This window comes from Molothrus ater, chromosome 6 (genome assembly GCF_012460135.2).
Source record: "Molothrus ater isolate BHLD 08-10-18 breed brown headed cowbird chromosome 6, BPBGC_Mater_1.1, whole genome shotgun sequence".
In the NCBI taxonomy this organism is placed as follows: domain Eukaryota; kingdom Metazoa; phylum Chordata; class Aves; order Passeriformes; family Icteridae; genus Molothrus; species Molothrus ater.
The window spans coordinates 7825552-7851040 of record NC_050483.2 but is presented as its reverse complement, the minus strand read 5'-3'; the positions used below and the strand labels follow the sequence as shown (position 1 = coordinate 7851040).

Sequence of the window (25489 nt, the reverse complement as noted above, 5' to 3'; positions counted from 1 at the left end):
TCATGTCAAGCACTTCTCAAACTTCCTCTCTCACTAAGGCAATAGCCTGTAAAAACCACTACATGCTATGCAAATCTTAAAAGTTTAGGTCAGAGTAAGTAATTCTCACCCACAAAACTAAAGATGCTTGGATACACATACAGTAACTTAAAAATCCACAATTAATAGGGACAACAGCCCTGCTGCCCAAGATAAAGTGCACTAAATTTCTCAAAACCATTTCCCTTTCCCAGTAAAGCCGTCTCATCTTTATTCCCAGGGTAAAAATCTCTGCAATGTATGACTCCAGCTCCTGAAAAACAATCACTAATAACAGCACATTGCAGCTGATATTTATCTCCCTAAAAGCAAAGTGCTTGAGCACAGCATGAGCATTAATTATCTCCATTAGCTTTATGCTGAGCAAAATGTACTTCATCTCATTTGAAACCACAACCTGTCGGTGCATGGAGTCTTTAGTGGCAATTTCATTTTCAAGTTTATCATTGAGGTCGTGCACGGATGTAGCTTCACGTTGTGCAGCGAGGTAGCGTTTCTCCAGAGTGGTGATCCTCTCCTCCATGTCCTCCTTCTGGGCCAGAGTCTGGGCAGGACACACAACAGAAGTCAGAATGTGAGAGATAATTTCAAATATAACAATTTCCAATAAAATATTTTTAAAATCAGGTTATTTTTCTCAGTAAAAAATGAAGGGGAAAGAAACGGCTTTTTAAAACAGTTAATGATTAAAAACCACTGGTCTCTATTACCTTACACCCCAGATCTGCTACTTTCCTTTCCAATGGTACACACACAGCAAGTCTTGATTGCTGGGGATGGTCAGAGAGTGTTCTGGGATTTAATTAATCTCCCTTTCTATCTAATAAGGATAGGTGGGACCCTAAAGATTAGGGATTCAGCAGTCACAGGAACTGTCAACCACACCACTGAAATTTAAGGGCATCTTTTAAAAAAGGAAGCAAGAGTAATAAGCTAAGCATGTATGACAAGAGCAAGCATCTCTTCCAGAACATGCTGAAGTTAGCAATGCTAAATTCCAATCTATTAATGAAATATCTAGTTAGTCATAGGTTTATCCTGAAGACAGATTTTTTTAAGTGGACAATGGGACCCTTTGGTCATTTAAGCAAAAACCAGACACCCATCACGTCCTAAAAAACCATTTTCTTCTCATCTATCAAACCGAAAACTTCCAAAAACATAAAGGCTCAACTGAGCACCAGTGAAACTAAGATTTTATAAAGATGGCATTTGTGACTCCCCAAATCCTGACAGTTCCTTCCTCACCTCTCGTACATCCCTCTGTAACTTTGTGTTCATTTCTTCAGATTTGATTAAGTCTTTCCTTGCTGTGTCTAGATCTTCTTCCAGCTCTGTTACTCTGCTGGACAAAGCAGTGAGGCGTTCTTTCATTTGTGTCTGCTCTTTGTTTTGCTTATCTATGATGTCTTGGAGTTCAATCACTTTAGCAAGGTTTTCATCGTGGCATAATGAACCATCAGAGGATCTCTATTAAACAGGGGGAAAAACGTGTATTAGCATGATGCAAATTGGATTGAAAAGCAAATTGTTACTCACCTGTAAACATCCCTTCCCAAAGATAATTTTATTATTGAACAGACTGCAAAAGCTGAAATTTCAATAACTATGACTTTTTACCTAGATGATCGTTCAAAAATATTTTATTATGGTTTAAAATTAAAATGTTATAGTTAATGATTGAAACCCATATGTCATTTAAGCAAAGTAAATAGCTGTACCTTCCCATTTGTAGTTGGTGTATTTTCTTGTTCATGATTTATATCCAGCATCCCATCTGGAAGTGTTTTCTTCTGATTATTTTGCTCTTTCAGAATCATTAACTGAAAGAAAAGTTTACAGACACATGTTTTAAGCCAATTCCTTTTTCACTAATAATATAAGGAACAGCTGCAAAAGCAAAGGAGCAAAACAACAATTGCTGATTCTACTGCCAGGTATGTATTAATAAAATCTGGCACAGGCACTCAAATACCTTATGCCACTGCAAACCCTGATTTTAAAGGCACAGGAACTCTTTTTGTTGGTTTGGTTGGGGTTTTTTGGTTGGGTTTTTTGGGGGGCAGAGAGGGTGTCAGGAGGTTGAGGTTTGGTTTTTTCCTCTCCTGCTCTTTCAAAGCAGCTAAGTTAAAAATTAACAATTATTCCATCTGGCAAGAAATCAAAAGGAAGAAGAGTGAAAGTGAAACTTAATAAATTACTCTGTACAAATATTGACTGAAACACCCACAATAGACACATGAAGCCTTCTTTTAAGACAGAAACTTACCTCTTTATGTGTAGTACCTAGTTCTTCTTCCAATAAGCTACACCTTTCAAGTGCTACTCGTAATCTCTCCCTTACCTGAAAGGGTAATTTCAAATTATTTGAAATCATTCAAGTCAAAAAGAAATCAATTTTACTTGATGCCATACCTTTACAAACAATAAATGACACTGTTTCCATTACACTTGGAAACCTTCTTGATCTGGAGTCAGCCCTAATTACAACACATGCTACCAAAAAAATAACCAAATAATGTGTATCTTATCTAGCTTTTCCTTTTTTCTGTCAGAAGCAACATGACCTGTATGTTTAGGCACTAAAGAACTAAACATACCTAGAATTTGCTTGTCCTTCTGCAAGGCACAGACTGTGTTTGCTTTTGCTCATTTACAACATGGAAATAAGTAAAATTCCACTTAAAATCATTTGCCAGATTTTTTATACAAGGGTCCCAAAGACAGATAAACTGCAAGTTGGCAACAAAATTTACAGTGAACTTTAGCAGTTGCATATCCTGCTGTTAATATCAGGCACAACTGAAGGGAGGAGTTCTTTTAATTCAGATTTCTATCCCAGTGTAAGCAGATTCCTCTCCTCCTCTTCTCTCTAGCCTATTTCTTTTATTAGATAATCAAAAGGATAAATCCTGATGTTGTACAGGTAAGCAGCTGTGTGCATTCCTACAGCAAATATATTGCTCCTGAACCATGCTGAGTTTACATTAACACAGTTAATGAAGTGCTTGAATAAACCACAGCACCTTGCTTTAGTTAAGTGCAGCACCTTAATTTAGGAGAGCATTTACCAGTGTAGTTACACTGCAGAGATTTCTACAATTTCAGTACAAAAATTGCCTGGCCCACACAAAGGACAGAGGATGGAAAGGTGTTAGGTATAATACTTCATTACCTTTTCATCAAGGGCTTTGTGGTGCTCAAATAAGGATTTTAGTGCTTTGAGAACTTCTACTTCACTAGAAACTCCTGCTGGAGACTGAGCTTGCCTCTTCACAACAGTCATCCTGAGGGATCGCTCATGCCTGGAGACAAGACACTCCAAATGTTCCAGTAATAGCTAAAGCAAAAGGAAAAAAAAAAGAAAGGAATAATCTTTATTCCTGTTCTGTACAGCTGCAGAAAACTTTGCCTTCTAGAACATCAAGTGTAGAGTTCTAAACTTCAAGTTTCAGAGACAAAGGATATTGTATTGAGTGTAAGGACTCGCTTTTAACATTTCAGCTGTATTAGAAGTGTAAACTGCTCAAACACATCACCACAACCTGCCCACTCTGCTCCTCTGATCCCAGAGCTGCAGGATTACAAAACTTTAACAAGAAATCTGGATAGCAGATAGCAGTGCAGTCTTACAAGCTTTTCCTGATTCTGCACAGCAGCATTTGGAGCTGTGCATGAGTTGCCAAACCCTCTTGATCAACACACACACATTTGCACTTCCATGGGGATTCATGTACAAGTATCAGAGGAAAATATAATTTTAGCTTTTCAAATTCAACATTTGTTTTCCTCCCTGTAGCTGGATGCTTTAACAATTGTGAGCTTGGAGAAGACAAGGAACTGACCCTTGTGTTATTCCTTTCTGCTTTCAGTTCAGCAATTTCTTCTTCCCTTTCAAGCAGCTGCTCCCTGCATACATTCAGCTCTTTTGTGAGCGCTGCAAATTCCTGGAACAAAGCAGACAGAAATATAAGCACATCAAATATCAGCAAACAGTGAGAGTGGATTCATATGAGCACTTGACAGTTCCTTAAAGCATTCATTTCATATGTGCAAAGCCAATACAACTGCATAGTCATGCTAAGCCAGCTTCAGTTCAAACATTTAAAACCTTTATGCTGCCAACTGTAAAGACAAATGATGTTTGACCAGGACTTTGAAAACTTGTTTGCGTCTCAAGGCAATTATATTGCCTTGAGTTGGGGATTCCCTGGTAAGCAAAAGGAAAAACATATTTGTAACATGCTTTGTTACAGTTTCAAAGAGTTGTTAGTTTTGTGAGTTTTGGTTTCTTTTTAACAACTGCTGAAGGAGACACGAAAAGCACAGCAAAATAAGGAAACCAACAAACGTGACATATTTCAAGTCATTATTTAATTGTGAGCAACAATGAATAATCCTGACATGTACCAGATTACAGCTAAATAAGGAATTTCATTCAAGCCTTCCTTCCAATCTCACAAAAGGGAATGAAGCAGCCCTTTCCCTACAGTCCTGCTAGAAATCTCTGAAGATTAGAATCAGAATTTTCTGAAAGCTGAGCCCGGGGGCTCAAAGCCCTCACAAGGCTCACCCTTCAAATTCAATAAAGATTTCACCAAACAAAACCCCAGCAAAGAGAAACAGTACAGAGTGAAGTGTCAACAGGGAACAGGAGTGGAGCTAACTCACAACACCTACTGCATGCTTATTACTGCAGTGAACACAGCCAATATGGAAGAATATCCTCCTGCAGTCAGGGGTTTCTGTCAGGAAATGATTGTACTAATATCTGCAAGTGCCACTGCAGCCTAGACCATTTCTCCTCTCTATCAACAGCCTCACTAAAAATGAAATAATATAAAACTAATAAAAAGGACATTTAAATGTTCTATTAACTCAGGGAGCATACTCTGAATAGAACAAGAGATACAACTATACACCACATTTAGAAGCAAACACAAAGCATAACTTAATCTACCCTGGAAAATTTTAAATTCTAATCTGAACCACACTGGAAATGAGAATTGACAGTGTGAATGTGAACAAGTCCATCCTTTGGAAAAGAGCCTTGCAAGAAAGCAACCCTCATGTCTTGTCAATGCAATTTATAATGTGAAAATAAATATGCTTCAGTCACTCCAGTAGCCAGTGAACACACCAGGAGCTTTTGGATAAGAAAACATCAAAATGCTAGTAACTAACACTCCTTTCTGTTCTCTAGGAAATAAGGAAAATACTCATAAAGGAAAATACTCATAAACAAGAGCCTTGCCTAATAAACAATGGATTTGTACAGCTGAACTGGTGATGAGCAGGACAAGGTGAACACAAATATCCAGCTAAGTGGAAACACAATTGCTGCTTCTCTACTTTTTCCAAACTCTGCAAGACCCACTGCTTCTCAGCCAGCAGCTGCACATCAAGTGAAAGCTTAGGATGGAGCTGTTCTGCAGCAAAATTCAAAGTGACAGAATGCACATGCTTAAAAACAAAAGGCCATATCAACCAATTAATTATACTAAGCACATCTGTAAATTCTAGCATGCAGCTAAAATAAGCAGGCACGGTCAAAAGACACTGCAATTTCCAATGTTCATTTGGTAAACCTTATTCTAAAAGATACACATGACTGAAAAGACAAAAAATACATTGCACAATATACACCTGGAGTGAACTCTGGAATTACTATCAAACTTATAAAAGTTGCTGTGAAAAAGACAGCAATAGACCACCACCACAGATGCAGAATCCATCCCTATAATCCCTATTCCTAAATCAAATCCTGCTCATTGGAAAAAAGTTTCAGTCCCCCCACTTAATCAGCAAAAACCTGCAAAACACCTTCATTTATTTTCCTTTTTCAACTGCTAAGTTATTTGATTTCTCTAACACAATAATTACATTCATATAAATATTTCACTGCAGTATTTAATTTGCATTCTTAAAAAAAAAAAAGCGCCTATTATTTCCAAATGGCCAGGAAATACTTCCAAAACAACCTGGTCTGTAAATACAGCTACCAGAACTTTTACACACACAAAACAAGTTACAAAAGGGTCCTGAGTGCAAGGTAAACCAAGAGAGGAAAAACCTACTTCAGGCTTCACTGGAGCTGACAGAAATATTGACTCTACCACGAGCTTTCCCAGCAGAGTGCTCCTTCACATCCATGCTTCTCCTGCACCTTCAACATCCCACGTGTGGGAGCTTCCAAGACTCCCAGGGAACTGGCAACACACTCCCCTTTTGCTCTCACAGGAGCTCAGGTAAACCAGAAACCAAAGCTCCCATTTTTCAAGGGCAGTCCTCGCTTATCTTTACAGATTAGATTATTATGTAATACTGAGAAGAGCTTGGTATGAATTTACTTTCTTGGTGTGGTTCCCCTTCCAAATTAGTAATAATATAAGAAGAGACATTTTTAAAACCCTAAAAATGCCAACATCAACATTTAGAAACATCAATATGGCCCAATTCTCCAGATTACACTGGCCTGAAGTTTTATATTTTTCCTGCCACTATCTCAAGTCTTGAGAACAGGATGAAGAGCACAGCAAGGACTACCAGACACTGTCTCATCATCCTTTTTCAACTTCAAATCACTGTATAGCATCAATATATGGATATCTTTTATCTGTATGAGCTTCCCCACGTGAAAACCAGCTGTATATTTGAAAGAAAAGCTATTCACTCCTCAGATGGTTACAGGACAGAGTTCCAGTCCACTGCATACTCCTGTGTAAATATAAATTGTGGCACAAATAGATCCCAATTGTGACATGAACCATCACACTGTCAGATGACCCAGAGCAAGAGTGCACACAGGAATTTATATGGCTGCTGCATAAACACAGTGACAGGGATTGCTGCCATTGCATAACACCTCCACTGCTGTTTGTTTTGACATAATAGAGCTGCTTTGAGTCCCGTGAGCTGCCTAAGAAAGAACATTTGAACGTCCTTAGTTTCAGCTGACACTGCCAAAAGACATGTCCTTTCTAGTTTTAATACTTACCTTCAATGGGAAATTTGTGATTTCCTTAAGCAGTTCAAAAGCAGAGAAACTATTTGCACCTTTATCATCTCAAAAAAATTCCAGTTGTCTCATAATTTCTTCCTTGGCATTAGATGAACGTACAGAAAGAATTAAAAGAAAAAGAATCCTGAGAGACTTTCCCACTTGTCCACAAAGCTGTGTCACTTTTCTGTAATTAAGAAGACTGAGAGCAGCAGGATGAAGTTCTGCTCAGTTTCTGGCTGCCATCAAAACAATAAATACACAGCACTGGGGATTGACAAGAATGGAACTCACAATGAGCACTTCAGAGCACTCACTTGAGTCGGTGGGAGAGTGCTGAATTTACCAGGGAAATACTCCCTGCTGATTAGAACATTCTGGCAAACACCCATGCTCTACACTAAACTGAAATGTTTACTGAAGAAGGTAACTTTCTGACCAAACTGAATCATTCCAAACACATCACTCTTGGTGCCAGAAATAAATATTCTCAACAAAAAGTCACATTGAGCAAGAAAATTGGTTCTTGTTCAGTAATTCATTTTTTGGGGTTTTTTTTTGTTCCCAAGCTCCAGGATTTTTTAAAGCAATAGCATTTCTTCTATTTCAACCTTCAGAGCTGACCTTCAACCTTCAGTATTTACATGCCACAATATAAACATCCTTCCCAAAACTGGATCCATTAGTGCTGAGCTGTCAAGCCTGGCTGAGCAGACACACTTGGGAACTCCAAGATCCCAATCCAGGAACATTCCACTTTCAGAGAACAGGTTCCCTTTATGTTCATTACAAAAGTAATTCATAGGTCTCACAGACAGCACATCACAGACCAATAAATGCTACATGACAGGAAGATAGTATTTAACCTAGGGGAACACTTGAAAGAAACAAGAGGTAATTCCTGGAAGTCTGTTAATATATGTTGTGTATTAGGGATGCTCTATAAATAACTAAATTTGTTTGGAATTTGATCAAGCAAAAAAAACCCCTTATTCCACAAGAAAATGCAACAGCACTCAAATGCACAAATAATCATGAACTACAAGCAACCACATGGCCAGAAAATTTATATAAATAATGAAAATATATGCAAAAAAAAAGAGAAACATTTTGAATCCATCAAATATTATTAAATACTGTAAAATAGTAACTTCAGGCAATAGAAGATGAAGTTGTGACTGTTACATCTTTAGGAACATCTCTGACCCAAATATATGACTGGAATTTATCTGTTTAATCTGCAAGTGATATTTTGGTTTACTGTTATCATTCTGGTCTGCAGACTGAGTATCAAGCAAGCCACTCACAAATCTGAGCAGCTGAAGAGAGCAGGAAAAGAACAACTGGGGGAAGTGCAGGACATCAGGGCTAGGGGATCAGAGGTAAGTTTTAAGTTTCCATCATGATGTTTTTACTACATATAAACCACAATTATTCCAAATGATGACTGCATGGAAATGGCAAATATACAGTATAAAAAAAAAAAAAAAAAAAAAAACAACCAAAAAAAAACAAAAAACAAGCAAAGAAAATTTAAATATCTAATTTTTTTTCCCTAGGGTATTTCACAGTCACTTCACTATAAATCCAAGGGGTTTAGGTAGCACACAGTGACCAAGAGCCCCAATATATTTGGAAGTTCCTAGCAAGCAAATTTTCATACCTATAAAGTCACAGGTTTGTTTTGGGATTTTTTAGGCTAAGAATCAGAGCTATAAAATTATGAAACAGTTCAAGGATATTGAGAGTTAAAACTGAGGAGAACTGACTTGTTTTCACCATTAAATCCAACCTTGGAAAAAAACATAGTCACACACCAACACAGATTAGGCTTTGCTTGTTCCATGTAGTAAAACACATTGCTTTCAACCTTTCCATATCTCTGGCACTTGCTCATGGGAAAGAGAAAAATCAGCATGGAGTGAGCAAAGAAAAATATTTTCCTTTTCACCTTGTGAAACTAATTTCCAGTAAGTATCAAGCAGCCTGAAATGACTAAGCTAGAAACATAAAACTTATTGCAAATATTAATAGAATTAATTCTATGAAACAAGTTTATCTTTTGTTCTCAAAATCCCCAGAACTTAAAAGGGAGTGTAAGAGAATACTTCAAGTAATACTAAAACACGGATATGACAAATTCTTCTGTTTTGGAACGCTGAAAGGCTTTTCAGTCTCAAAGTAGCTGTTTTTCCAAGTGGAGCTAACTACCCACCAGAGTGAGAACACACTGGAGCTCATTACATAATTAGTGTATTGGCCTCCTTTTCTACTTCTGTGTATGCATAAGGTGTTTTATAACTCAAAAGACAAGCACCAAAACAGAGGTTCAGATTTCTTTTTGGTCAAAAAAATTCTCCCCTTCCAACCAAGGGCACTGAGATATAGTAAAGGTTTAATACCACCTCTGGTTAACTCTCAAAAATCTGTATTTTCTTTGAAAAAACTACCTTTTTTTTTTTCCTCTATCAAGAACTGCAGCACCGCATGGAAACTCAAGTGAATATTGCTGCCAGCCAGTGATCAATACTAAACCTGAGTCACTTCTTACCATTCCATCCCTTATTTTTTTTTAGCAGGTCTCCTTCAAGTGTCCCTCTTGGACTGACCTATCTAGGCTTTGTCATTAACTGCTGCTCAATCCTAAACAGGCAATTAAGTTTTAACGTGTTTACAGTTGCATAATGTTCTTGCTCTAGAATGAAACTCTGGCTGTTCCCAGCCCACTTTGGAGCTGGAAGCAGAATCCACTGCCTGGCATTCGACAAGCTAAGAGCCAAAGGACTCCTCACTCACAGCCAGCAGGTACCAAACATGTGCCCAAGGGCAAAATGGAAAAGCTTATATAGCAAGCCCAAGTCTCCATGGCAATAAGTGGGTTTCCAGTTACCATCCTGAGTGAGTTGCCTAAATTTATGCACAGTGTTCCCTGAGCTTGAACTACAAAGCACAAAATCCAGACCTCAGTGCTGGGAGCTTCCGGAAGCACAAGGAAACATAAGTGGAGAAAGGTAGGATTTGGCAGCTTGGCAAAAGGAATGCAGGAGCAGCAGGAAAAGGGAGCTGGAAACACATCAGCTCCATGGAACTCCCCTTCCCCAGTCTAACTAACACATTCCAGACATGGCGCATCTGGGCTGCGGGGGGTAAAAGTAGCAGAACCCAAACCTGGATGCAGCCTGGTGTTCCTCTGAGAATGAGGGGTTTTCCTTTCACCACGTGAATCCCTGCTCAGACATCACACACACAGCAGCAAAGCCTGGAGTGGGAGCCTGCAAACCCTTGTGCACAGAGCCTCAATCATTAACTGCAGCCTGTCCAAGCCTGGTCTAGCAGAGCCCTCACTGCCTGGCCTCCTGCATCTCATTTTCCCCAAACCCAGCAGAACTGCGCTGTTACGTACACAAGGGCAGGGGCAAAGCTGGTGCAAAAGCAGATCTTTGTGCAGCACTGGAGAGCCAGCATTCCCTGGTCACACACCTTGCTTGGGACTGAAGGGACAGAGGGCAACCTTCCAGGCTCCTCTGTCATAGCCAGACCTGCATCCCTCCACCACGGGGAACACAAGTCACACATGTGACACAACACAGGGTCCCTACAAACCTGTTTACAGCTAATGTGGGCAAAATCAAGCCCCAGCTGCACCCTACAACTGCTCTTAGTCTGAGAAAATAAGGAAAGAGAACATGAGGTTGTTTAAGCAAGTCAGAAAACCTCATCCAGTCACTCCTACTACAACCTGCAGTTTGTTCTGCATCTTCTGTAGAGAAACCAGCCTTGGGATCATCACAACATTCAGGATCTCTAATTTCTCCAGATAGTTTGTTAATCTTTGCACCAGTCTTAACATATCAACACAGCTTGTTCAAAGCAGGGCAGATCAATTAACCCAGAGCAGACACAACCCGTTTTTATGCCAGCCTTTTAAACCCTTTTTAAAGCTACAGATGTGTATCAAATCAACCAGTGAAAAACTCTCCCAAAGTACCTGGTTCTCCCCCCAGGGCTTTCTCCAAATATTCAGTTGAGAGGGCAAACCCTGCAAGTTAGCAGCATGCACAGAGGATTAACAAGAAATGAATATACTGAGCACTAACTTGAAATACCAGTTTGAAGTTATTTTCTTGTCTTTGTAAAAATAGTCATGAAATGTTGCCTCTATTCAGGCAACACCGTGGATCTTCTCAGCAAGGAAGTTCAAAAGCTGAAGCATTACAAGAGCAAGCACAGGAAATACAGAAGCAGCCTTCAGACGTGCATGAAACTTGGCATCTATTCATATGCAACACTAGCAGAAAACCTTCCAATCACTTCATTGTGGTGTGGCTATGCAAAGAGTTCCACCTTAGCTGCTCCTCAGCGTACAGGAATACACCCCTTGAAAGGGCAGATAAGGAACAAAAGTATTCAGAACCATACAGAGCTTGTTTTCCTTGGAAAAATGTCCAAATCAGCTAAAATATGCATCAGGAAAACTTTAGTCATTGTTGAAAAACGGGCTTTTCACCTTGGGATGGCTATTTTGTGCGGAGCAGTAACTGTTGAGAAAAGCTGATAACACACTAATCCTTTCCAATACTGTACCACTCCAACCACCAAGATTCCAGAATAACAGCTTAACTTAACACAGAATAAGGCTACAGTACTTGAGGGGTGTCTGAAAAACAACTGCCTCTCAGTGACACACTGAACCAATGAATTCTGAGGGTTTCACAATCAGCGTTACCACATTCCTGCACCCCCAGCCTAGTCTATTTTGATGAGGAACTAATACAGTAAAGTAGCAGCACAACTTCTTAGGTGTAGCTTCAGGCATCTCCATTTTTGGAGTCCATGTTAGTGAAGAAACCTACCCACACCCATACCCACCATGGCAAAAGGAGAATACACTTGTACTTAATTAAAGAGCAAGAATCTTGCATTACCAGTTTGACCAGGTATGGGACCAAAAGCAGTCTCCATCTTTAATATGAGAGTAGAGGGATTTCACTGAAGTTTGTCCTCTCCTCACACAAAGCTGGTCAAGATTTCCTGGGATTCCACACTGGATAGCACAGCATGCAATCCTCCTTGGGGATGCCAAACTGTAGAACAACTGCAAGGTATGCTGAGAAGATTTAAGAAGCTCTGTAATTTTCCTAGGACCCCCATTCTGGAGACTAAGCAGCTGTAACAAGATCTTTCAAGTTGCAAACAACATCGATTTGTAAGTTTACCTGGGCAAGAAAAAAATCTTTTTCTGCACATCAACTCTAAACATACTGCACTTAAAAGAAACAGCATAATTCTAGCTCAGCTGGCATTAAATATTAAATTTCTATGACTTTTATGAATTAAAAATTATTTAACCCTACATGCTACATTCTAGTCATGTTACATGACTAACACTGCACAGGTTTTTACAAACAGACCCAGGACAAGACCCATCATGCACAACTATTTCAATGACAAGATACTCCTGCTTGCAAAAACTGAGCAGCAGTTGAGGCCCTGCCCTATTCTAATCGTTCATCTTGGCCTCTGGTTGCCAGCTTTAGTTCTGTGGCTAGCAGCTGAAAAGTACATTTTTCACACTCTCTTAAGAGGGAATGCTTGGGAATATCTGAATAAGGCTGGCCAAGCCACCCTCATTAAACAAGCACCAGCATGTACCTCCCCCTCAGTGCTCTCCTATTATATATATATATCTGTATTTATTATTTTTGCCAAGTGATGAACACTTCAGTCTTATAATTTCAAACTTGTTTAAGCAAGTAATACTCACTGAGGACAGATACGTGCCTTCAGCAGGAAATTCAACTTTCAGCTCTTCACATTTTGTTTTTCCCTACTTCTCTGTACTCTGTCACCCCAGGTTACAGGCTGTGTGGATTTACTGGGTTAACTGAAGCTAAATATGTCCAAATCTGTGATATTCTGAATAAATTCTACTGTACCATTCCATGGAAATGTTGCTCCATTTTAGCAAATACTCCAAAACAAAGCAACTCCAAAGTCCACACAAAAAGAGCACAATCTCAGGTCCTACAACAGACATGTCTGCTATTTAAACACAGAAAAAAACTAGGAAAAAAATCAGCAACACAGATTAAACACTGAAGGGCTGTTTTAGGGGGAGGGGTTGGTTAAGCTTTAAATAAAGTTCAAAGTCATTTTTGAGTCTGCCACAAACAAAAAAAATCCACAATGAACAGTTCTAAACTTGATGATACCTGAACCCAGTCAGTAGAAGGAAACCAGGGAGATGACCAAGGCTATAATGCAGAGAAGAAATAATTTTTTAAAAAAATCAATCAATAAATAAATGATAAATAAATGTAAAATAAATAAATGAATAAAAGACAGGGGCAGGCTGTCAATATGGTATTACCACTACCAAATGCTGAAGTGAAAGATGGGTTGGTGGGGAACCTGTGAAGCTCCTGTTCCTCACTGGACTAAAACAAGGGACAGATGATGCAACGGGGAAGCCCTGCAGCCTCCTACTCCACTGAGACAAAAGAAATGCTCGGCCCATTTCTCCTCCTCTACTTCCCAGGACTTAACCTTTTATAACCATTGTACAAAATTCAGGAGAGGGTTATGCAGTCTCCACAAACTACAGCTCCAATGGGGTCAGAGTTACACCAATGTCAGTATCAGCATAAAAGAGACCCTGGGAGGGGAAAAGGACAGCTAAAACCCTAAAAAGCTGTTCCTTTCTACTTTACATGAAGCAAAGTAATTCCAGATTTCTTGAGACAAAGACTCAGCTTTTGGAAGATAATGGTGTGGAACCACACCCTGCAAAGACATTCTGAAAACTCAAGCAGCATGTTTTAGAAAATAAATTACTGGATGCACCTGCCTCATGCTCTTTAACACAAGGCTAGAAGAATGTTAAGAGTTTCCAAGTTCTTTCCCATGAACTACAAAAAGGTGACCATGCTGTATGAAAAATACATTTCTTAAGAATAACAAAAAGATTCACAGTGGTATCCCAGGGCATCCCTGGAATTACCTAAACCAAACTTTTAGTCATTCCCCCAAATGTAGTACAGAAAATAGAGAGCTTTGAAGGGAGTTCACCTTACACAGGCAGAAACATGTGGAAAGCCCAACCAGATCCACCCACACATCCAATATCACCCTCCACACGGGCTCTGCTCTTCCAGCCTTGGGTCTCCTGAGTGCAACACCACTCTTCACATCCAAATTAGATTAACTGAGGAACTCCAAACATGAGAATCCTGTTCATTAAATGTTTAATTTGGATCAGGAGTTTCTTTTACTGCTGGGTTTCCAAAGCAGCCCATGCCTTAAATCCCAGTAGAAGCAAGAGATTCAAGCATGAGATGCATCCAGGACTTCAAATACCCTACACAAGAGAACCTTAAAGTATATAAAATTACAGAGTCCAGCTTCCCACTGGGAACAGCAAATCAACAAGCACAAGCTACTGTGAAAAGCACAGCAAATAACAGAATTTAGCTCTGGTACTATTAGTTCAGCAAGGCTGACAGAGTCCCATGACTCCCAGCATGTTTAGTTCACAGGTTTCCCAATTACAGATAGGAATGCAAAGAAAATGAGAGTTTTGACTCCAACATTCTACTGGCAAAGTATATATTGCTAAATAATTGTGACAGGCTCACGTAGGACAATTGAGAATCCACAACTCAAACCCACAAATCCACAGTTTAAACCCTGGCAGTCCCTTCAGATGTGTACAGAACTCCCTTTTCGCCCAATTTTCTTTCTGAAGGCAATTTGAGGCTGAAAGTGAAAAAACTTTCATATCAAACATTCTGTAAAGCAAATAAGCAATTTCACTTTGAGATCTCTCCCTCCCTTTTCATGACTGTGCTTGGAAATTCAGAACTAGCTTAATAAAAGTGGTCACTGTTTATGGAGATAACCATGGATATAGCACCAATAAAAAAACAAGAATTTATGATCCTCTTTATTGGATCACTCACTCTCCACATTGAAAAATGTTTGTTTAGCTTTTACACCAAGCATTTTGGTGGCCAAAATTCCTTTTCAAGTCATTCAAAATAAACCCCATTGCTCAGCACTGGACACTGCCAGTGTTGAAGACAATGATCAATAGGCTTCATCAACTGCAAGGCAGTTTCTTCACGAGAACATTCACAGATCTTTCAACCATACATCAAGCCAGCCTCAACTCTGTACAGGCCAACATAGAAATTCTTTGCTTAAACTGCACATCTTAAGGTGGCTTTGTTTTGTTTGGCTTTTTTAACTATGTAAATTACTCAGCTCCATAGGATTATATAATTAAATCCTTATACTGTGCACTGTTCTGTCAAATTTGAAGTAGGAAAAGAAAATCTCACTTCTCTCAACAGTACAGTGTTTAACAATCTCCAGGCTTTACTCATTTTTACCACATAATCTACCCTGCCATTCTATATAAAAGGTAAATATGCCTCTAAAAACAATGTTTTAAATTTATAGAACCAATTTTTATATGCATTTATGTGAGAGACAGGATTAAAAAAAAAACAAGCAACGTGCTTCAGAATATTTCTCTACAACTGGATACCCAACTCTACTATGTTCTAGCAAGAGGAGTAAAGCAAAACACAGCATGATACAGACCATACCAAAGAGAGATTACTGCTCTACAGAGAGGAAAAAAAAGAAAAAAATGTTAATTAAATTTAAAAAGAAAATCAAGAGCTGTCCATTTTCCTATGACAAAGAAAAAAATGCTTCCTTTCTAAAGAGAAGTTCTTTTTTCTCCTTAACAAAACTCAAAAGGTCACAAATCAAATTTTTCAAGCTTTTTTCCAAGCAGCCCTTTAAACAAGTTCTTATTTAAAATCTGTCCTGAAGATATCTGATTATGCTCATGTAAGGATATTTTCATTAAGGGATCACAGAGTCCTAGAATGGTTTGGGTTGGGAGGGACCTTAATGTTCACCTCTGCCATGGGCAGGGACACCTTCCACCAGACCAGCTTGCTCAGAGCTCCATCCAGCCTGGACTCGAACCTTGGTGCACTTCACAGAATTTGTAAAACAAAAGACTAATTCTAGGTATTTATCTTTCTGCAAACATAACCAGAAGACAGATGAATTACAGGAATATGTTGACCATTCGTATTCATATGTATCCATCAACAGCCATGGCACATTTCAGATCCAACCAAAATTATATTGCTGTTAAGATCTCCACTACCATCCCCAAAAACCATATCCTCAGTAGACAGGAGCATAAACACAAGAGCAAAGTTCAAGGCCACTGCGGAACAGCAAAAGAGGAGATTAAGCAACAAAGCTTCTCTTCTGAAAAATGCTGCAGCTCCAGCCACTGAAGGAACAGGCCACAGAGCCTTGTCAGGCTGATGAGGAGGAAAGGAGCTGATTTCATGTGAAACCAAAGGTCAAGTCTGAAACAGATAAAGGTCATGGGCAAAAAACCAAGGGAACCAACTACTCACATCAGCTTAGAGGAAAACAACACATCAGAATGAAAGTGGGCATTAACTTGGACTTGTAATCACACTCCTCCAATTATAAATATCCAAACTCCCAGAACAATCTCCTCAAGTGACCTACAGATATGGATTCCTACACAATCATCTGGAGTTTCCAAAATGTATAAACATTATTTCCCTGTGCCTCTGTGAAAAAGTCAAGTTGAGTAAGAAACTCACTCCATTCAGTAGCAAAATAATAATTCTTCTTTCAGCCCTGAGAATGTGAAAACATTTTTCCTGGCAGGAATTGCATTACATTTACACTTGGGGAACCCATAGGCAGAATTATTAAAAAAAGACACTTGGAAAGTTATGAGCATCCAGATTACCCGACACACACAACACAAATTTATCTCTTCTCAGTATTTGTATCTTGAGATGTATATACACAAGAGATTATGGTGAGTATTTTCTAATATATGTCAACAGATACCAGTCAGCTTTACAGACTTTAAGTGACTTAAGCTGCCTAAATTGCCACAAGCAGCTTACACAAAGACCTCTGTCATATTCCTTTAAAAATGGAAAGCTAAAAAAATAAATCCCCAAATTCAACTGTGAAGCATATTCATGCAGTTATGAGATGCAATGCTAACTTAGGGACAGGAAAAAAAATTACTAATAAGCATATTAAAATGTTCTTTCCAAAAATCCAAGGTCTCTGACAACACTCTTAACTATAAGGGGCCTGCATATATTAAAACACAATGTGTCCTCCTAATTCCATGATCAAAACCTACAGTGAATAAAACCAACATTCAACTCTCCTAAATATATTACAGAAAGGATGAAACAAAGTCTTAGGCCAGTGGACATTAAAACACTAAGAATTTGTAAGGGAGTAGGGAAGTGTGTTCTTAATTCATATTTCTCTTTAAAAAAAATAAATAAAAAGGGATTTGGTTTTTTTTTCTGGAATTGTAATTATGTAGCCACATTGAATCTTTAAGTCTTGCAACTAAACATCTTCAAAGCACTTTTTAGTTACTCTCTTACAAAAGAACAGAGGAAAAAAATAAAAGGTAACAGAGGAAGAATTCTCTAAATACCAAAAGCCACTACCTCTTGCACCAGAGGCTACAGGCAACTCATGAGGGTATACATGTGATGTTCACCTGGTTCTAAATATATATTTTAAATACTTTGTTTTGATTATAGTTCTTTCCACCTTACATACAGGCTGTTTTTAGGCTGCAGGTTAGACTAGAGCACCCCAAGCATTAATAAACCCACTGACAGACATCTGTCCACAGTAGCACAAGAGTGGGGAAAAATCACTAGCTCCTGTTTCAGGGCCTCATCCACTACCAAAACAAATAAAGAGCATTTCTGTGCAGTCACCAAAACATTCTTTCTACAAATAAACTAAGGGAAATAAAAACAATAGTTTCGGACTTCACCAAATCTGCTTGTTAAAGGGAGTGATGGGACATCATTCAGCAGTAAAACAGCAGTAAATTTGACCCCAAATTTAACAGCAGAAAAATTCACCCTCAAATACAAGGAAACCCAAAATGAATTCCAAATTTAATCAAGCTAAATGGTCTATTTATAATCAAGCAAACCTAAATTAAAAGCACAGTATAAACAGCAAGTTGCTAACAATAGGCAAACAGATGTCTGCTGGGCAGGGGTGGGATGTTTCAATAAACAAACCCAAACATATCCACAAGAGAAACCAAGAACACAGAACCAATGCTGGAGACTCAGTGCTCAATATACTCCTCTGCATCATTTAAGTGTAGCTACTCCTTTTTGCCCAAACACAGGGCATTATTTCAGACAAATTCATACTTTGAAAGTTTGGAGCAAAAGGTACCTATGTCTTGAAAACAAAGAAATGCTAGGGAAGCTGAGGTTTATTGATAATCAGTGAAGAACTCTGAATGCCTATCTCCATCTGACTTCAACTAGTGTAAAGCCAAATCAGTTCAGTAATTTACTCAGAGCCAAGTATGATTTAGCAACTGAAAGTCAACATAGATGTCTGAAAATGCAACAGGAAGAGTCCTGTTCACCTCTGCTGCCAGAACTGGGTGGGAGCAATGGAGGATGTGCCTGCCCTGACATCGATGAGAAAGCCTTTGGCACCTCCAGCATTCCTGGGCACTCTCTGGGATTAATGGCTGTTATTCAGAAGTCAGCACCAGCTGCTGCCAGAGAAAGAAGTGCAAGCCATGGCACCTCAGGGCTGAACATCTGGGAATGCTGCAAATGGAGCTGCACGGAAGTGCTGAGGAAATTTCAGCTGCTGCAGAGTCTGGCCAGGTCTTTGTGTGTTCTGCCACTATGTTCTTCATATTAGGTACAATTCAAAGCCTCATTTCTACATCTATGACATCCTGTATTACTCAAAACTTGTCTGGAGGAAATCCAAATACCACTATTCATAAAATAGCAATGAAATCCTTAAGTCCATCACTTCCAAACGATGCCAGGGCAGTCTTCGGGCCAAGTGTTTTGTTATTTCTTACAGGTGAGGCACTGAGTATTTTTGAGATTGTCTGAGGAACATCAGTGTATAGGGACATACCTCAACTTCACTGAATAGAAATATGAACAGACACACACCATTTTTAACTGAAGCGTGAAGTAGTGATAAAATATTTACTATGGGAGGAAAGCAACTTTTACTTTAACCTACTATTTTGCTTACCTTGTACAGAAAAAAATGAGGCATGATAAATTTAAGGCCAAAAGATCAGAGGTGCAAGATTAAAATGGATCTTAATATGTGTTGCTTCATATTTGTATTGTATTTATTAGCTTATAAAATTAACATACATATTAAAATTTTCATCCTGATAACAACTGCTGTGAATTTACTGACTGTGCTTTTGTTTGTGATAAGCACCAGAGTCACTAGAGATTACACTCTGGTATTCACCATCCAAAACAAGCATCATGTTTTAGAAAACATCTACGTGAAATTCTATCAGCAAAATGAACCCTGGCCTGCAACACTTTAATAGCAAGAAGTGAAGTAACTTGGGCCTCATCTACCTTGGGTTCAAAATTTAACCTTCAAATACAGTTTTACAGATTAACTTATCAATGTGAAGCACACAAATCTTGAATTCTGTAGAATGCACTCTAAAAGGCACATAAAGGGCATAAACAAATCCACTAAGACCATCATTAGAATTATAACAATGTGTTTATGTCATAAAGCTCTTCAAGTAAAAAGTTTTGGTTTTTTTTTCTGTGAAAAATTCTAGAAAGCATAAAATTAAGTTCTAGCACAGCACTTTGATTTCCAAGGTTTGTTTTCCAAGGTCAGAGTACAGTTTGAGTAGGGTAATCTGTAATAGAGGAAACTCCCAGAAAACAAAGAGCATTGCCAAGAATCCAGTTATTTTATCAAGGCAGTGGTGATGTATTTCACTTCCAGCTGTCCACACTAAAAACCCAGAAAAAGTCAGCTTTAAGTAAATTACTTAAGTATTTACTTTAAGTAAATGTAACAGATAAAGCACATCTATATAAGATTAAAATGCACTTCTCTCAGTGAATTAGACATCCACAAAAGCTGCCTTAACCCAAATAACTGTCCCAGGTTTATGGAGCTAGAACTGATGCTTTGAATTCCCAGCTGCCCACCACACTAAGAAATGTGACCATGAAATGTGCATCACTGCTGCAGGAAAAACTACATTTACTTTTTGAATCTCAGAGGTGCAAATACTGATTTTGAAAATACCTCCATTTGGAAATTGATCACATCCACTGTTAGTTACTTTTGAAATATAGACATGGTGTATTTTATATACCAGTGTGAGCTTCTTTCTTATACACAGAAAACTCAGTGACTGTAAGGAATTAAGCACAGGAATGCCATCAGAAATTGACTCCTTCATAGCAAAACCAGAAGAGGCATTTTGGTACAGAATAAATCAATCTGGCATTCCTGCTTTTAGACCAGGACTTCCCATCAGTTATCAGAACAGTCTAAAACTAGCTGGTTCAGCTAAAGATCTAAACCAGGAAAAGTACACACAGAAACAATTCAATTCAATACCTGTTAAGATAAAGTAGCCTAAAATCAACTACAAAGACTTGTTACAAGCCGAGTCTGAGAAAGAAATAATACTTTGGTTACAGAGTGATTTAGCAATTAATGAAATTACACAGGTCTTTGTACAATTAGTTCAACTGACCTTGCAGGTCTACTAAACTGAAAACAACTAGTATGATTAAAAATTAAAATCTACACTACTATCCATTCTTTGCTGAAAAAAATATAACACAACTGTTATTTTATTAAATTTAAAGACTTTACCCTCCTTGAAATTCACAGCTTAACAACAGAGCATTTAAGGCAGTAGTTTAAAAGAATGCTCAGCTTGAAATAATTAACAAAAAAGTTTGAATAGTTTCAAATACTAGTCACTACAAAGTTTTGACAGTGAACACATATTAGAATTATTTTTTAAAAATTGTTTCCCCTCATCAAAAATTTGCACCCATGAAGTAACTGACTCTACTATAACAACAATAAAAACTGCCCAATACAGAAGTTACTTCTGATGCAGCAACAAGAATGAAAATATTTCTGATTTTTGAAAGCACCACCATCATTTGAGCTAAGCATCACTGGGGACAAAAGCAGCAGTTCCACAGGATGAAAAGAGTATTTTCCAACAGCAACCTACAAAAATCCATACACTGCTGTATGTTTACATAAAATTGCAGTAAAATTTCTCCCTCAACTGACTTGCTTTTCCAAAAGATTTCACAAGAAATGATGCAATTACAGCATTCTTGAAAAGGGGAACTGTTTACTAACTTTCCAGAAATGTTCAGAAAGTGATGGTTACATGCAAGTAGCCTACAAGATTTAGGAAGGAAAGCTGAGAACTGAAAAGGCAAAAGGGGAACAGCAGAGCTGAGCTGAGATGATTCTGCTCAGCCACAAACTCAGGTCTAGCAGTCTGCAGGTCATGCAAGTGGTTAATGGCCTCCATTAATGTAGCAGACCTGACACAAAAGATGAGAAGCTACAATTATTACAACAAAAAGCCAAAGAATGATGTTTGCCTGCAGCACACGATTTAACATGGGCAGCAGCAAAGGTTGGAAACTTCTCCTTTCTGATTTTCATCATTGTAACAGAAGTAGATTAACACATGTAACATTTTCGTTTCCATCCCTCAGTAATTACCAGCACCAATTACCATACCAGAGTCATACAGTGATTACATCATAATGAGAGCAGTGAAACAGAAGGATTTAACACCACTGTTTGAAAGGGTATAAACAGTAACTACAACATTCAAGGATATGGGAACATTTGTAGAAGTCACAGCATCATTGTGCCACACTTGGGACAACAGCCACCCTGCCAGAAGGCACAAGGCTGTCAACAGTTAACCAACACCTCAAAGCAGCCCCTGCTTTGCCTACAACCAAATGCTTCTCAACATGTCCAAAGTCCAGCTGTATTATTTTTAACTCGAATGGATAAAACCCAACGAGTTCTGCAGACACCAATCACCTTTCCTAACTATGCTCCTTACGTAACAAACCTGGCACTGCAGGCCACGTGCATTCTCCACAAGGCACTAATTAGGAACTCCTAGCAGGATCAAAAAAAAAAAGCCCCTCAAAAAACCAAATCCAAACTTTTCAGAAATAACTAAACAGGTTAAACAACACACTCAGACTTCTATATTGCCATGACAACACAGCATGCATTCACAAGCAGTCTTCAGGGTTTTAAATCAAAGTCTTTAATAGAGTCAGAATGGTCTGTATGGAATTCACAGAATACCAGAATGGTTTGGGTTGGGAGGAACCTTAAAGACCAGTTCCAAACCCCTGCTATGGGCAGGGGCACCTCCCACTAGACCAGGTATTAATTCTTAAGTACACGAATGAATCAGGCAATTAAGAAATAGCAATTAAAAAGTACTAGTTGCAGAAAAAAAGTCCATCAAGTTCTATTAAACAAAAGGATGTAGATACCATTCCACGTTTATGCTAAGCCAAGGAAATTCAGAAACTGGGAGAGCAGACTGGAGGGAAAGGGCTGCTCTTCCCTGCTTTCCTTGCTTCTGCACCTTTCTCAAAATGAGCAAGCACCAAAAGATCTTTCAGGATAGATTCATCTCTCCCTAAGACAACTTGACTCTTCAGTAAATCAAACATACAAAAAGCCAACAAAGAATACAAAATTCATTGAAAAAGCCCTTCCCAAACGTTCATACCTGTGGAAGTGCAGTATTGAGCTGCCTCTGCAAGGAATCCCTCTCATGGCCAACCTCATGCAGCTTGCCCTGGGTGAGGGCGAGCGTCTCCTGAGTTTCCCGGAGCGTTTCCAGCAGGCGATCCCTCTCCTCCAGCATGGACACCATTAACTGCTCAAAGTGGGAATCAGCATCCGACTGCAGCGGGGAACCTGAACCGTGGCCTCCATTTCCCCCGGCGGGAATCTCGGCCTCGCTGATGGTTGGCATCACCTCACACATCATCTTGAAACAAAAAGAGACACAACAAAGGCCAGAAATCTCGGTCAAACGAATCTAAACAGGAACTTTGAGTGCTGCCCGTAATACCCACTTAGCTCTCCCCACGATAGCATCAGCAAAGGCTGCCAGCACCTTGGTGTTTGCCACTATTTCATTAAGAGTGGAGGAAAGGTACAGTCAACTTAATCAAGGCTTTGCTTCATAATGAGAATCTTGTGACTTCTTGCAAAACCAGATTTTTGCAGGCTACGTCTCAAACTGTGACTTCATTTTAATGGATTTATGTTTTTGTGAGGAGTAAACTGTTGCCGAGATCTTTAAAAAAAAAAACCAAAGATAAGGCATGCAGCCTGACACCAAAAATTATACACTTCACCCAGCAAATGATTACACTGCACATTATGGGAAACATTATCTGCTTCTTCCACTGCTTCAAACGCACAAAGATTGTATTTACAATAGTGCTTTGAGCTTGTGTTGGCTGTACAAGTTTTATGGTGGTGAAAGTGACATATGGCAAATGAGTGGTAAATCCAAACAGTCCAATTCGAGAGATAAAAACATGTCAAGGAAGATAAAAAATAAAAAAATCATTATGAAGTAGTAGCAGCTGTCAATGTGGACAGCAGAAGTAAAGGTAAGCAAAAATAATTAAAGGCGGAGGATGAATTTGGTTAACAATGCAAATAGGAGCACTGCACTACTGGAAGTGAGCACACTAAGCTGGGATCACCTTTGAGAGACCCTCACAGATCCCTACCAGAGCTGAGGCATTAAGGCATTAAAAACCACGGAAAAAACTCACTCGTATAATCACTGAACCAACAACAAAGTTCTTCAGGCAACCTCTCTCAAAAGAACAAACCTACAAGAACGTAAGGCAAAATCAGGATAAGTAGCTCCCCAAACCTCTCAGGTACCACAAACTTTGTTCTCAGCCTTAAATTTCACACTCACATCTGGAAATTTTAAAAGAACAATTCATTCTTAGTATTACAGTGGGTCCTCTCCATGCTTTGAAAGACTTGGAACAACCTCAAGTGCTTTGTAACATTTTCATGCATGATTACGATAAGCCCTGAATTTTCACCACTACGTTATTTACCTTGCTCAATAAAACGAAAAGGCTTGGAAAACAGGCCCCAGGTTTCCTGCAGCACCAGTTCTTCTCTGTTTTAGCAGTTTTCTGTTATCCCCCAAAACCCTTTGGATCGCAAAGCACCCATCCAGCTCCAGTACAATGACTGTTTAATTGAAACACATGAAAAAAAAAATAATAATAAACCTGCCGAAGAAAGAGCAGATCCAGTAAAAAGCAGCAGCTTTAGTTAACTCGCCAAGTCCCCGGCACAGAAGAATGTGAAAATAAACTGTCTCAGCTTCCCATCCCTCTATTACTGGCCCATAGGTCCAGCAACAGCTGGGATAGAGGAATCATGTGCTGACCAAAAAAAAAAAAAAAAAAAAGTAAGTAGTCCGATGCAGAGATGCAACAAGCTTCAACAGTTCATCGCTCATAAATTCCACTCAGGTCACAATCGCATTATTAAACAGAGTACGGACAGCAGGGGAAAACAGCATGAGCTTTCTTGTAGAGGATTTGGAAAAGCCTCCCTTCTTTTCTCTTCTATTAATTCCAACGGGAAGGCTCTCCTTCCAGTTCCCTGCGTCCTAGTTCAAACATTTATAATCCCAAGAGCAAGGCGCTGGCGTCGCGTTGGAAGGCGAGCAGGGAGCGAGACCTGTTGTTTTCTCCGCACCAGTCCCGCAGACGATGCTCCGCAACCGAGAGCGGGCGAAGAAAGGACCGGGCAGCTCCGGGGGCACCGGCCCGGGCCCGCCGCTGCCGTTCCCTGCGCAGGGCCCGGCTAACAAAGCTGCAGGCGGAGGACGCGGGGCTCTCCCCGGAGGGAGAGCACCGGGCCGGGCCTCGCTCCTCGCCTCGCTCGCTCCCCGCCGGAGGCCCCAGCAGCGCGGCCGGCCCGGGCCCCGCACAGCCCCTGCGGAGCGAGCCCGGCCGCGGAGGCCCCGGCGAGCTCGACCTGGCTCCGGCCCCTACCGAGCGGCGGCGGCTCCGCCGCGCCGGGACAGTCCCCTCGGGCCGGGCCCGGCTCCGCCCGCCGCCGCCGCCTCCACGTCCGTGGTGGCCGGCGCGGGGTCGGCTGAGGCCGTGGTGGGTGGTGCCGGCCGCCCGGCGGTGCCGCCACGGCCTCAGGGGGCGGCAGAAGCGCTGCGCGCCCGGAGAGCCGCGATCGCCGCCGCGGTCCCGCCGCTCCCGGCCCCCCTCGCCGCCGCCTCCTCCCACCGCTCCCGGCGCGCTCCGCGGCCCCGCATAAATCAGTGCAGCACCCACAATGCACCGCGCGGGGCGGCGCGGCCTCTCCTGCCCCGCTCCCCGCCGCCGGGGACCCGGGTTCGAGACCCGCTCTGCGCTGTCTGCCCTGGGAGCGATACCGCCGCCGCCCACGCTGCCCGCCCCGGGGGGAAGGACGGGA

General features: G+C 40.2%; 1 protein-coding gene across 8 annotated transcripts in view; it reads right to left on the bottom strand.

Moving 5' to 3' along the window:
- PPFIA1 (PTPRF interacting protein alpha 1) overlaps positions 1–25226 on the bottom strand; it is a 53967-nt gene extending 28741 nt beyond the window's left edge. For 7 of the 8 annotated variants that reach the window (XM_036383770.1, XM_054515109.1, XM_054515108.1 and 4 more), the window contains exons 1-8: positions 24100–25226; positions 22734–22997; positions 3885–3986; positions 3215–3379; positions 2309–2383; positions 1761–1862; positions 1288–1509; positions 437–583 (exon numbers count right to left, since the gene is read on the bottom strand). In XM_036383770.1, coding sequence (XP_036239663.1) covers positions 437–583; positions 1288–1509; positions 1761–1862; positions 2309–2383; positions 3215–3379; positions 3885–3986; positions 22734–22997 — 1077 coding nt within the window. In that variant the 5' untranslated portion in view covers positions 24100–25226. Of the gene's footprint in view, positions 1–436; positions 584–1287; positions 1510–1760; positions 1863–2308; positions 2384–3214; positions 3380–3884; positions 3987–22733; positions 22998–23799; positions 23860–24099 lie in introns of all 8 variants that reach the window. The other variant, XM_054515106.1, reaches the window with a different exon arrangement.
- Between the last annotated feature and the right edge of the window lie 263 nt (positions 25227–25489).